The following is a 13663-nucleotide window of genomic DNA, read 5'->3' as shown; positions in this document are numbered from 1 at the left end:
CACTATAAGCTCTGCCTCCTGGGTTTACGCCATTCTCCTGCCTCAGCCTCCTGAGTAGCTGGGACTACAGGCGCCCGCCACCTCGCCCGGCTAGTTTTTTGTATTTTTTAGTAGAGACGGGGTTTCACCGTGTTAGCCAGGATGGTCTCGATCTCCTGACCTTGTGATCCGTCCGTCTCGGCCTCCCAAAGTGCTGGGATTACAGACGTGAGCCACTGCGCCCGGCCTAAAATATTTTTATAGAAAGGTTAATGTAATTCTGTCTCGTAGCCGTGGTGCGTTCTTTTGTCCATGAACATATCCATCCACACACCCTGTATTGGGTGTCTCCCCCTCGCTGAGTGGAGCAGAGCCTGCTCTTGTGGAACCTGTGGTCTCTCAGTGAAGACAGTTGAAGTAATTGAGGTGCACTTGGTACAGCGTGATAAGAGATGCCACAGGACAGGGTGCAGAGCACTGTTATTTACAGGTTTTTTTTTTTTTTTTTTTTGAGACAGAGTCTTGATCTGTCGCCAAGCTGGAGAGCAGTGGTGTGATCTCGGCTCACTGCAGCCTCTGCCTCCTGAGTTCAAGCCTCAGCCTCCTGAGTAGCTGGGACTACAGGTGTGCGCTACCACGCCTGGCTAATTTTTGTATTTCTAGTACAGACGGGGTTTCACCCATGTTGGCCAGGCTGGTCTCGAACTCCTGATCTCAGGTGATCCGCCTGCCTCGGCCCCCCAAAGTGCTGGGATTATAGGCGTGAGCCAGTGTGCCCAGCGTTCACAGGTATCTTTCTGGAGGAAGGAATGGAGTTTCACCCAAGGCCTCAAGGATACGTGGGTGAAGAGGGATGGAGGTGAAGTTGTGAGTTGGAGGAGATTGTGATGTGTTTGGGACAGGGAATCCCAAGTGCAGAGGTCTAGAGGTGAGAGGAAATACCCTTTCTAGAAACATCTTGCAGTATGACTGGTATAAATGAAGAGAGACAGGGTGAGTGTTAAGGGAAGATGTTGAGCAGATGGGAAGTGAGAGTTGGTGAAGGAAAGGTGGGCAAGGCTGGGACCACGGGTAGTCTTGGAAGTTACCTTAACGCACCTGAACTTCCTTCTGAGGGACTGTGGATGTTTTTCAGGTTTCAATCAGAGCAGAGACTTGATCAGGTCTGTGTTTAAAAAGATCACTTCAGATGGAGAATCGGACGTAGGTGAGAACTTGTGTGGTTTACAACCTGGGCTAGGCTGATGGTGATGACCAGGACAGAGAGGCAGTGACTTTGACGCCTAGTTGGAAGGCTGGGGGTTACCACATGAAATAACTTAGTTTTTCAGACATATGGAGAAGTCGAAAGAATGTTACCTCCAGCAACTCAACTTGATCATGGCCAACTTTTCAGTGTGTTTGGTTTACCTGTTTTCCTATTATTTTAGCTATACATTTACTTGGTTCCTTTAGCAAATCTCCACTGTGTCAATCAGAAAGATACCCTTAAATCCTGGCCACTTATTAAGAACAAGAACTTGGCTGAATTTCTTAATCTTTCTGCGCATGAGTTTCCGCATCTTAAACAATGACACTGCCTCCTAGGGTGATTATAAGGTCTTAATGGTCTGATAAGTGATAGACACCAACTCACTGTATTTAGTGGTTTGTGCATCTAAATAGCCCAGAGTTAGAGGTGGATTTCAGGCTTGGCTGGGTCCAGGGGCTCACCATTTTTCTCTTTTCCATTCTGTTGGCTTCTTCAGATTATAGCCACAGGGCCATTAGCAGCTCCAGACTCAGATCTTGACCTATTATCAAACCAGTGGGAATGTCTATGCTCATCCCTTCCTCTCCCACAAGTCCTGGGTGTAGTTAGACCAAAATCATATAATTGCTAAGGCCAGAGTATTTGAAAAATCTGCACAAGGTTGATCAGGTGTCATACCTTAAGGGATGGTGTTGAAAATTTGGGGGCACTACCTGTACCATATGGAGAAGCAGAGGTGTTTCCACCATAAAGCAATGGAGAAGGCTGCTTCCCCCACCAAATAAATAAATAAATAAACAAATAAACAAACAAACATTAAATAATTGATAGCAATAATTATAGTGTTATTACTATTAAATTTTGGAACCTTTGATAGTTGCAAACCTTTCACACCTTCACTCACTGTAGAAGCTTTGAATTTTTGAATGGCTTCTGGTCTACACCTTTTGGCTCTTTGTCCTTAGAGTGGAGTGGCTATTTGCCCTTAGGGCTCTGCTTGGCCTGGGTACTGGCTGGTTCACATTACCAGGCTGATATCTTAACCTACATTTCCCCAGAAGCAGGTCCCCAGGTGAGCTTTCAGTGTAGTAATTTGGTTGGGAGGTTTGCCCAGCAGCCCTCATATGTGGTGCTGGACCATGAGAAGCAAGGGCAGCCGTTAGGGCAGTGTCTTCCCAAGCAGCTCCTGCGGCAGACAGCTGGTACTGGGGACTGCTGGGAGCCAGTGAGGCACACACTCAGACCCCCCAGCCCTCTGGGATATTCTGTTTTCCTCCTGGGTGAGGGCTCTTCCTATGCCCATTCATGCCCTTTACCTCTGACCTTAATGGATTGACTCTCAGGAGGTGCCCAAGAGAAGGCTGCATGGGGATGAGTTGGAGATAGAGGGACTGCAAGTGTGAGCACTGCTGTGCTGTCAGTGTCTGCTGCAGCAGGTACCTGGAGATAAGGATGCTGGCTGGGACCATGGCGTTCACAGTAGGGAACTTACCCTCTGCATAATATTCCTCTTTCTGTTGAAATTGCTACACCAGGGACCATCTTTTTACTCCAAGTTAAGAGGAGAACTTAAAAGCTGGTTGGAAGTCCAGAGAGAAGGATGGGATTTGTGAGTTTACCTGACTACTAAGACCTTTTCTGACCATTTAAGTGTATTTTGTGACGCTTCCTGACTTTTTCAGATCTTTTCAGATACTTTATTTAGAAAATATCTTAGAGGTTGGGTGCAAAAACCCGAAAAGTTAGGGTAGTTACCAGCATCGACAAAGCTGTTTTCTTCTTATAGAATATGAAGTTTTCAGAATTCTGATTAATGAAATACCTATCCAGTGATAGTAATCGGAGCATAGATTTTATACTGATGTTTAATAATCATTTTGTTTTTTTCAATATTGTGAAGTACTGGGGAGGGGGGAGTTGCAGGGGGTTTGGTTTTATTTAGAAAAACCTGGCTCTGATTGTGGGGAGGTGGTAGAATTGCAATCCCAACCCTAGCTACTGAGGAGTGCCCGTGTGTTAAAATGGGGATGAGATGCAAGAAAGACCATAGGATTTGCTGGAGGCCACAGTGATCCCAGAATTCACAGGTTGCATTTCCAGAGCAGCGTTCTTGAGAATTTCTAGTCCAGTCTCTGTCACCAGGTATTAAACACGCATAGTGTGGGAAGCCACAGGGTCACTGACACATCAAAAATGCTGGGCTTATGGTAAATACGCTCTGGGCTTCGCTGCTGAGCGAAGGGCCAACCTCCTCGGGATGCTTTTGTGAAATGTCTGGGGAATCCAACCAGAAGCCAATTTTGATGTTGTAACTTTTGCTGTATTGATAGAATGAGCCTGAGAGAAAACACACATGTTATGAGGCATGCCATGTATAGCAGTTCACTTTCATTAGCTGCTGGCACAGTGACGTTGAATGTGCCTCTGATTGGATGGAAGAAAACACATGAATCTGTGTTCATTGCCACGAGACTTCCTTGGAGTCCTTTCTGTCACGTAGGTAGAGAAGGGATGCCCGCTGCTTTCTGATTTGGAGTGGGTGGAGAAGGCAAACTGAGGATTTTCCTCTAAATAATTTAGACTGCCTGGGCACAGGTGAGAACGCCCATGACGGAGCAATTGTCGTTAAAGAGCCTCACTCAGTGCTGTGCTGACAGGGGGTGCCAGTGTTCCAGGGTCTGCTTCCAGGAAGGTCTTGTACATTTCAAGTAAATAAGGGACTAAGGCACCCTGGAGGTACTGGTTACCTTGGCTTGTACTGAGCATTTCTCTACGTGTCTGTTTTGTTTCACCAACGGTGTGTGCATCCTTAAATGAAGAGTAGTGTTGGAAGCGTACACGTGGCTATATAAAGAAGGGGCAAGGTTGCCGCTGTGATGTAAGGATGTCAGGAGAAGAAAAACTGAAAAGAGTTTCAGTTTGCCATCTGGCTTCAGCTTCCCTGGGAGATGAGCAGAGGCCACTCTGGCTTCAGCAGACAAGGCTGTAGGTGAGTCCTGACAGACAGTCCCAGCTGAGGGGGTCCCATAAAGCTGAAGAGTGGGCCAGTCACTGGCAGAAGTGTGGTCTAGGGAAAAGGACCGTGTTTAGACTGTCAGCTCTCCGCAGAGGTCTAGCCAAACACTTGTATAGGCAACTGGTAAGTCCCCAGCTGAGCCCAGTGACCAGGAAGAGAGCTGTAGCCATAGCCTATCTGCAAAACCACGCAGGTAGAGGGATGTGGCTGAGACACTCACTGCTGCCTCCCATCCCTAAGTAGTAGTGCTCTTGCATGGACGTGCCAGCGTAATTGAGAAGAATGAGGATAAATGGTGACTGCTATCAAATTCCACGTGGTATGAAGCTTGTGCATCTGTGCTTTGAGCTATGTATTGTGGTTTATCACACACTTATTTTATATCCTCACCTCATAGAAAACCTAACCATAGGCCGAGTGTGGTGGCTCATGCCTGTAATCCCAGCACTTTGAGAGACCGAGGCAGGCAGATTGCTTGAGGTCAGGAGTTCGAGACCAGCCTGGCCAACATGGCAAAACCCTGTCTCTACTAAAAATACCAAAAATTAGTTGGGTGTGGTGTCAGGCGCCTGTAACCCCACCTACTCAGGAGGCTGAGGCACGAGAATTGCTTGAGCCTGGGAGGCGGAGGTTGCAGTGAGCCAAGATCACACCACTGCACTCCAGCCTGGTTGACAGAGCAAGACTCCGTCTCAAATGACAGCAACAACAAAAAAGATAAAAACCAAAATTTAGAAGGCCAGGGAAGGAGAAATATATGAACAACCAAAAGACATGAATTTTAGAGTGTATATTTTTGAAGATGGGTTTTAAAAATTCAATTGAATGATGTTTGTGACAATTGTAATTAGATTTACTTTGATATTCAAAGTATGGCATACTAAGGAAGAAATTATAGAAGTAATGTATATGATTGTAGTTCAGTGATAATTGTGAAGTTAAATAATATATTAGGTCACATATTTCTTTTATGACATATATTTTTATTCTTTTATTTACCAAACCAAAAGGCTCTGGAGCTAGATTTGTCAAATTTGCATTCTGACTCTGCCATTTACTACTGGCTTGATCTTGGCTTAATCATTTTGACTTCAGTTTCCTCCTATTATACTTTTGTTTTTTTTGTATAGCAGGTAAGTGTGGTGTGCCTGAATACTTGTTACAGTGTTGATATGTGAATAACTTTTATTTTATTTTTAACAGGGACCTCCGAAACAATCTTATTAGTAGTATAGATCCAGGTGCCTTTTGGGGACTGTCATCTCTAAAAAGATTGTAAGTGTTTGAATTGCTTGCTTGTGAGTTTGAATTGTTCCTTGTATAAGTAGCTGTCAACTTACTTTAACATGATGAAAAATGGACATTTAATAATTCTTTGAGCTTCACCTGACCAGGTCCCTGATACAGAAACAGAAAAAGGCTGCGCGCAGTGGCTCACGCCTGTAATCCTCGCACTTTGGGAGGCCGAGGCGGGTGGATCACCTGAGGTCAGGAGTTCGAGACCCGCCTGACCAACATGGGGAAACCCCGTTTCTATTAAAAATACAAAAATTAGCTGTCATGGTGGTGTGTGCCTGTAGTCCCAGCGACCTGGGAGGCTGAGGCAGGAGAATCACTGGAACCTGGGAGTGGGAGACCGCAATGATCTGAGATCGTGCCACTGCACGACAGGGCGAGACTCTGTCTCAAGAAAACAAAAAGAAAGAAAAACAGAAAGAATATTTTATATAAGTAGCTGAGAAGGTGGTTAATTTGCACAGTGGTTTGATTTGTTTGATGGTGGCTGGCTGTGTTCCTCTTCTGCTACTAAAATCATTACCATGTCGGCTTTGCCAGCAGACATAATCTGTAAACGATTTTCAAATTACAAATCCATTCAAACTGTGTCCGTTGTAAATGCCATGTAAACAAAGGTACCTTTTAAGTAATGATTTAAAGTCTTGCCATTTTCATGTGTATCTATATATTACAATTTTAAAACCCAAGGACCAGTTTTTTATTGCTTCTGAAGCTAAACAACTCCCCTATCTCCTATACGAAGCTCCTTTCGCAGTTGCTGTCTGAGCAGGCCCACATTTTAGAAGTGGCTCTACAAAAAAGCCATGAGGACTGTCTCTCCATCCTTTATTCTTTCTGAAAGCATTTACTGAGCACTTAACCACTTACCATGCCCTGACTTCTTCGGAAGATCTTGCAGACTCTTGGGGTTGGGGGGATAGATAATGTAGGAGAAGAAAAATAATTTTCCCTCTACCCTTCCAGTTTCTCAGCTTGGACCTCTAACAAAAGACAGATTAACAAGAGAAAAACAGAAGTTTATTGAGAAAACTCAGGAAAAGAGTAATTCTCAAAAGAGGTGGCACAGAACTCTGGCTTATGTAGCCTTTCAGCAAGGAGCAATACATTTTTTGAGAAGTGACAAGACAAAGGAGAAGGATCTTGAGTCTCTTAAGGGAAAGCAAATTGTGGGAAGGCAAATATACGGGAGACTAATGGTAGATAAAGTCTAATTAGTAATGCTTGTTATGTAGATTCCTTTGGTGCCTTGACTAAGCTGATAAGGGTCCAAAGCCCTCTCCCGAGAGGAACTTTTGTCCTTTCTAGTGGAGAGGGGAGGAGGGATACCTTTCTAAATTTATGTCCTGCTTTTTCGTCAGCTAGGGTAGAGCAGAGAGCTTTTCTTGTATCTATCTGCTTTTCAATCGGCCTGTAGCTAGAAATAATCCTTATGCCAATATGACATGTTTGGGGTGGCATGTTCTGCTACCCTTCAGTCATTAGTGAAAATACATCTGAACGTACACACAGGTGCTGTAACAGGTAAAATCATAAACATAACCTGCTAGGGAAAGGAGAGAGCGCCTGCGATGGGAACAGCCTGCTGTGAGAGCCACAGACTTGTTTAGATTTGAACTTGCTCCCAGGGAATGAATATGTATTAAAAAGGCCTTCCAAACAGGGCGGGCGCAGGTGTGCAAGAATGTATCTCTTGGGACAATAGTTTAGTTCTTTGATCAGAGCAGAAAGTAGAAAGAGGAAAAAGAATATTGGAAGATCATACTGGTCAGGGGACTGGGCTTTTGAAGACCTGCTATGTTAAAAATGTTTAATCTGTTCTTTAGACAGTAGGGGGCTACCAGAACTTTTTGAACATGGAATTGACATTATCAGATTTGTATTTCAAAATATTCTCATGGCAATAAGGAGAAACCACATAAGTGTAGGGAGACCAGGGACAAAAGATCAGGGAGAGAGACCAGATCCGTGATTTTATTTTCCTTATAGTCATCCTTTTGGCTGGCTCTATCTCTTGTTTTTTTGGGATTCTTATACACTTCTTTAAGTTTTCTTATTTTTTCCCCCTCCAGTGTGTGTGGGTATTTTTTTATGTCTTACTGGTTTTCTGTGGTATTTGCATAATAACACTGGGTATGGCTGCTTTTAGTTTAATTACGCCATGACTTAAATGTTGACATTGACTTTCCATCCTAATACTTTTGACATCTTTTGTCTTACTTAGTCGTTTAAAACCTATTTCTTTCTTTCTTTTTTTTTTTTTTTTTAACTTTTTAGTTCAGGGGTACAAGTGCAGGCTTGTTGCATAGGTAAACTTGTGCCATGGGGGTTTGTTGTACAGATTATTTCATCACCCGGGTATTAAACCTAGTACCCGTTACTTGTTTTTCTTGATCCTCTCCCTCCCGCCACCCTCCTCCCTCCAAAAGGCCTCAGTGTGTGTTGTTCCCTCTATGTGTCCATGTGTTCTCATCATTTAGCTCCCGCTTAAAAGTGAGAACATGCAGTATTTGCAAAACCTGTTCTTTTTTATTGTCAAATCCAATTGTAAAAATTGGTCATGCCCTTTTTGCAAAATATTTTTTTGGTTATTGCTTTTGCAAGTAAAATATCTTTCATCTAAAACCTGTCATCTGTAGCTTTCCTCCTATTTTTCTCTCTTAGTCTTAAGGGTCAGAATTCTGTAAGATTAAGAACGGTAGGAGTTAAAGGATTTTCTCTTTGTCTTTGAAAATTAGTTACAATTTGAATCAGTAGGGAATTTTCCTACCGTATTTTTTGCTGAGGGTGAGTGGTGGTTCCCTGTGTTTATCAGTCTTTGTCTGCACTCATTAGAAGCTCAGGGCCATCTGGAGGAGATCTTGCTACTAATCAGATTTCTTCTCTTCCGCCCATTTTACACTTTATTATTTTCTAGTGAAGGCTTTTAATGAAACAAGTTAGAAAAACTGGCTGGTCTGGGGTACGTGGTAGTGGAGATTGGAGTTCTAGAAGAAAGAACTTAAGAAAGGTAAGAGTTATAGGAGGGTGGAGCTTAGGCATCAGATTGCATGGGACCAAGCCAGGTTTAGCGTTCAGTAAAAGCACTCTCAACCAGGTATGGCAGCTTAATCAAAGTGATAAGGTGGTGATCGGTGTCAGTTCAGTTAAACAAAAATTCCTGAAGTTCATCCTGAGAGCCCAACTGTGAGCAAGGCTCTGGAGACACACAGGTAAATCAGGAACCTCTTGAGGGGTCTGCAGTCTAATGGAATTACGAACACTGACCACGAGCCTGGATATGGAATCAAAATACAGTTGCAAGGAGATGACGCGGTAGCTAGAGTTTAGCTGCTGTAAGAGTCTTGGAAGTTGTTAGGACTCAGCTATCCAGACACAGGCAGGGGATATGGAGCATGACCGTAAACAGGCTGCGCCTCCAGACAGGTCATTAGGGAGTGGAGGGGCAGCAGCAGGTGAGCGCGATTTACAGCAGTGACTCACTTTCTTTGTGCTTCTGTCTGTGCCTGAGTCAGTTTTGCACCCATGCCTAGGAACATGAGTCCTCAAGTAGAAAGCAAAAGTGTAGGAGCTCACATCTACCCTATCAGAAACTCTGGGGCTGATGCTGAATGATTTTTATTTCGACCATCCCTCCCAGTGATTCTGATGTGAAAGTATGAGAACTTTTAGAATATTTTTCCCTCCAATCTCCGTTTTTTGCCTTAATGAGAGGAATGTGAAATTATCCTCTCAGGCCCTTTTCTTACCCACTCCCTCTGTGTTCCACACTGTTGTAGTCGCAGCTTTTAGGTAATAAAAATATTAATGCTGATTGTATCTCTATGCTGAGATATAGGTTGAAGAAAACTTGGCTGTTAATAAAAAGCAGTTTCTTCGTTATGTTTTAGATACTGCAGACTATCTTAGAATCTCCATCTAGTTATTTATCTTTCAGTAAATAAACTCATAAGCACTGCCATCCAAAATGAATTTTAAAAATTCTTGTTCAGGAGTATTTAATATAATTACTGATATTGTACCAGGCATTGCTTTAGTAGTCTTTCACTGTTACATGTTAAGTAGTCTCTTGTGTTCTTGCTTAGGAAGGTAATTGCCATTTATAATATTCTTCCCATTAGAAGATACATTCTTAATTCCAAACAGATGACTTGTAATTAACTTAGGATACACAACTTGCAAGCTGAAGAAGTCCTGTATGTAAACTCAACGGGATATAAAGATATTTGACAGTAGTGTTGGCTAGTTGCTCATAGATACAGACCCTTTTTCTTATGGGTTCTTAAGTCATTAATTTCAATTGTGCATCTCCCTTAACAAGCATACATAAAGTATTTTTGTTACTATACCATGCCTTTGCCTTTAGTTTATAAATAATTTGAATCAGGAAGTTGAAGTGGCTCTCTGAAGAATATACGATCAGAAGTAGGTGAACCCTGGATCCATCACTTTCTCTTGTGTTTTATCAGCGAATTTAAGTTGATTTTCAATCCAAATAAAAACCCATTATCAGTATCTAAATACCATTTTAAGTAGGTATGGCTGTAATGAAATTGTTTCCCGGAGAATCAATGGTAATTGCACCATTTAAAGCTCAGAATTGAGACAAGATTATAAATAGAGCCCAGATACGCTTGTTTGCGCAACAATTTACAAGAAGATGCCTTTTGTTAACAGTGAAACCCCGAAATAAAAGGAAAATCAACTGGAATTTACACGAAAAGGCCCCGTATGATTAAATACTTAGGAGCTACAGAACAACGAGGACAGATAGAGACTTGTATTGCTTAAGATTCTTTTATCAAAAGTTGTCATAAGAGAGGGAAGGCAGAACTATGAAATTATTGAAGACCAGGATTACCTAAGGTGCTGTGTTAGGCCTCTCCAGAGAGAGAGGACCAGTAGGATGTATGAGAGGGGATTTATTAGGGGATTTATTAGGATTGGCTCACATGATCACAGAGGGAGAGAGGTCCCGCAATAGGCTTTCTGCAAGCTGAAGGGCCTATGAATCCTGTAGCATAGCTCAGTCCAAGTCTGGAAGCCTCAGAACTGGACAAACTGAGCAGTCCCCAGTCTAAGGCCGAAGTCCTAAAAGCCCCAGGAAGCCCAATGATGCAAGTTCCAGAGTCCAAAAGACAACCTGTAGCCTGATGTCCAACAATAGGAGGAGAAGGCGGAAGGGGAGAGAGAACTGAGAGAGATAAGCCCTCTCTTTTGCCTGTTTGTCCCAGTGGGGCTCCAGCTGATTGGATAGTGCCCACCCACATTGAGGGCAGGTCCTTCCTCTCTGTCCATTCACTCCTGCACCAATCTCCCCTGGAAACGCCCTCACAGACACACCCAAACCAATGCTTCACCAGCCAGTGAGCCCTCTCAATCCAGCCAAGTTGACACCTAAAATTAAACCATCTCATTTTAACTTTTGAAATAGTCAAGGAAAAATGCAAATGAGTTAGGTACCTGATTCAAATGCTATGTTCTTAGAATTTCTGGTGAGACTACTACATCTTCTGCCATGACCAAGTACACAGTTTGGAATCCAATACTTTTAGTTTGAGATGGATGGTGTAGATCGCCTTATTGAAGAGTAACTGAGTAACTCAAAGAATGTGTACCTCTCTATGAGAGAGAATAATAGGGACTTTGGAGGCAATATGATGAAAATATTTTTGAAAGTTTGGCTTAGGGAGCTTATTCTAATTATTTTGTTAGAATTCAAAGTGTGATGAATTATTCCAAGTCTAGCAACTAATAAAACTTAAGATTCATTGCTTCAGGGTTTTCTTGCATAGGGCTTACTAAGTCCACTGAAAACAATGATGCAAGTCATGCCATCCCAGGTGAAAGTTACAGATATTGTTAGTGGTTATCTCCCAACGTAAAGTTTTTACTTTTAAACCAGTGCAGGTCTCTGATTAAATGTAAAAATAAAATTGTGTTCATTGTCCTTGATGTCAAGCAAAATAAATAAATAGGGATAGAACAAAATATTAACTAAAACTTTTACATAGGTAAAAAGAAAAAAGTTTCATTGAGAAGTAAAAAATATTTAGAAGGTAACATTTAATAGGAAATAGAAATGAGGAGTGATTGCAAAAATAATTGGGCCATATCATAGATATTGTTAAAGTAATTTGGCTTGGAGTCTGAATGATAGATCTGTAAACTGAAAGCTAACACGGTAGTTTTTTTTTTTTTTTTCATTATAGTTGAAACTTCTGAGTATTTAAGGAATGAAGTCAGAAAATGGTATTTTCAGATGTTCCTCAGGAAACAAAAGTTCCATCATTGTAATAATTTGCCCTTTTATCCATTATCCGTTATTTACTGGCTGAGTTTGGGCTCAGTTCTCCAACTGCCCCAGCATAATTAACTGTGTAGGTCATCTAAGGAATTGAATTGCGGGCAGCAAGATAGTTTGAGTCTCATTTTTACTACTCCAATTTTATCTTGAGTAATTTTGCAAGAGTAAGTACTTGAAATATAGAGGGCACCATAATTGAGCAGCATTAGTCTGTGCGTGCCGGCAGTAAGTGAAAGCAAGGATCATTTTCGGCCTCACTGCTATGCTTATCTCACTTAAGTAGAGTAAATATCTCAAATATGCTAGAATAAAGGTCTTGTGCGATACCTGGGTGCTGTTCTTGAATACTGAATGCATGAGACCTTCATTAACCAAGAGAACTAATTGAAGACACTTTCCCACCCTTCTCCTTAGGGATCTGACAAACAATCGAATAGGATGTCTGAATGCAGACATATTTCGAGGACTCACCAATCTGGTTCGGCTGTAAGTACATCTTTTCTTTCCCATTAAAAGATAAGGAAGCATTAGAGCCAGTACCTAAATATGTATGAAACTTATGATCTATTTAATTATAAGTAGCAACTGTAGGGGTTTTAGAAGCCTTAAGGGACAGAGAGCTCACAGTTTAATCATGGGGGTGTAATCTGCTCAGAATATAATGGTACCTTACCACACCACACACAGACACATGTGCGCACACAGACACATGTACACACACACCACATAACACGGTGTAGTACATGCAACAGAGAGCACATTCATGCTGAGAGGTATGATCAAAAGCTTTGCTAGTCTGGGAAAATTTGAGCTGATGTACGCTGATGGCCCAGAAGATTTGCAGAGATCTGGGTAGTTAGAAAGGAAAAGAAGCCAAACCAATGATACATGAAGGTGGGAATGAGAACAAGGCCATTTGTCAAGGGGAGGGCTGGTGGGCTTGGAGTAAAATAACCATTTGAATTGTGCCTCTGACCATGTGATTTGGGGTGAGTTGTTTGACTTTTCTGTTTTTCACCTACAAAGTAGGATTAATAGTAGCTCAAAGTTACAATGATTATTTAACATTTAAGTTATATATATCTGTTTATTATAATTTATATAGAATATAAATGTGGAAGAACTTTGTATAAGTCATCAAGTATGTTTATATCTTTTTTTAAAAAACAAGTTTTAAGCCAGACATGGTGGCTCACGCCTGTAATCCCAGCACTTTGGGAGGCCGAGGCAGACAGCTCACTGGAGGTCAGGAGTTGGAGACCAGCCTGGCCAACATGGTAAAACCCCATCTCTACTAAAAGTACAAAAATTAGCCGGGTGTGGTGGCGCATACCTGTAGTCCCAGCTACTCGGGAGGCTGAGGCACGAGAATTGCTTGAACCCAGGAGGCAGAGGTTGCAGTGAGCCAAGATTGCACCACTGCACTCCAGCTCTGGGTGACAGGCCAAGACTGTCTCAAAAAAATTAAAAAAAGTAATAAAAGTTCTGTTTGAGAGTAATTATACATAAGGCTGATTATTTATCATAGAGCTTTATTTTGAAATGTATGAAAAGCAGATAGGGGCTTAGAACTGATTAAACAATAGGAAGCCACTAAAAGACATTTCTGTTGGAAAATGGCACGAAATCGTGTTTTAGAGACAAGCCGTCTGGGAATAGGGTTCCGCATGAAATGCTAGATGTGGAGTGGAAGGTCAGTGTAAGGGTTGTCTACTTGCGGTTCTTTCTCCTTGTAGCTTTTTAGAATGTTTCTTGTATTTCACGTTACCTTTGAAAAACCAATTAGGAGCTTAAATGATGAGATTCTTTCATC

At 42.1% G+C, this 13663-nt stretch overlaps 1 protein-coding gene across 1 annotated transcript in view; it reads left to right on the top strand.

Annotated features, from left to right (window-relative positions):
- ADGRA3 (adhesion G protein-coupled receptor A3) overlaps positions 1–13663 on the top strand; it is a 137175-nt gene that overhangs the window by 55223 nt on the left and 68289 nt on the right. The window contains exons 3-4 of the mRNA XM_033213892.1: positions 5451–5522; positions 12265–12336. Of these exons, the coding sequence (XP_033069783.1) occupies positions 5451–5522; positions 12265–12336 (144 nt within the window). The remainder of the gene's footprint in view (positions 1–5450; positions 5523–12264; positions 12337–13663) is intronic.

This window comes from Trachypithecus francoisi, unplaced genomic scaffold, assembly GCF_009764315.1.
Source record: "Trachypithecus francoisi isolate TF-2019V2 unplaced genomic scaffold, Tfra_2.0 Lachesis_group1, whole genome shotgun sequence".
NCBI classification, from domain to species: Eukaryota; Metazoa; Chordata; class Mammalia; order Primates; family Cercopithecidae; genus Trachypithecus; species Trachypithecus francoisi.
Note: the sequence above shows the minus strand (reverse complement) of the source record. Positions and strands in the feature narration are given on the sequence as shown.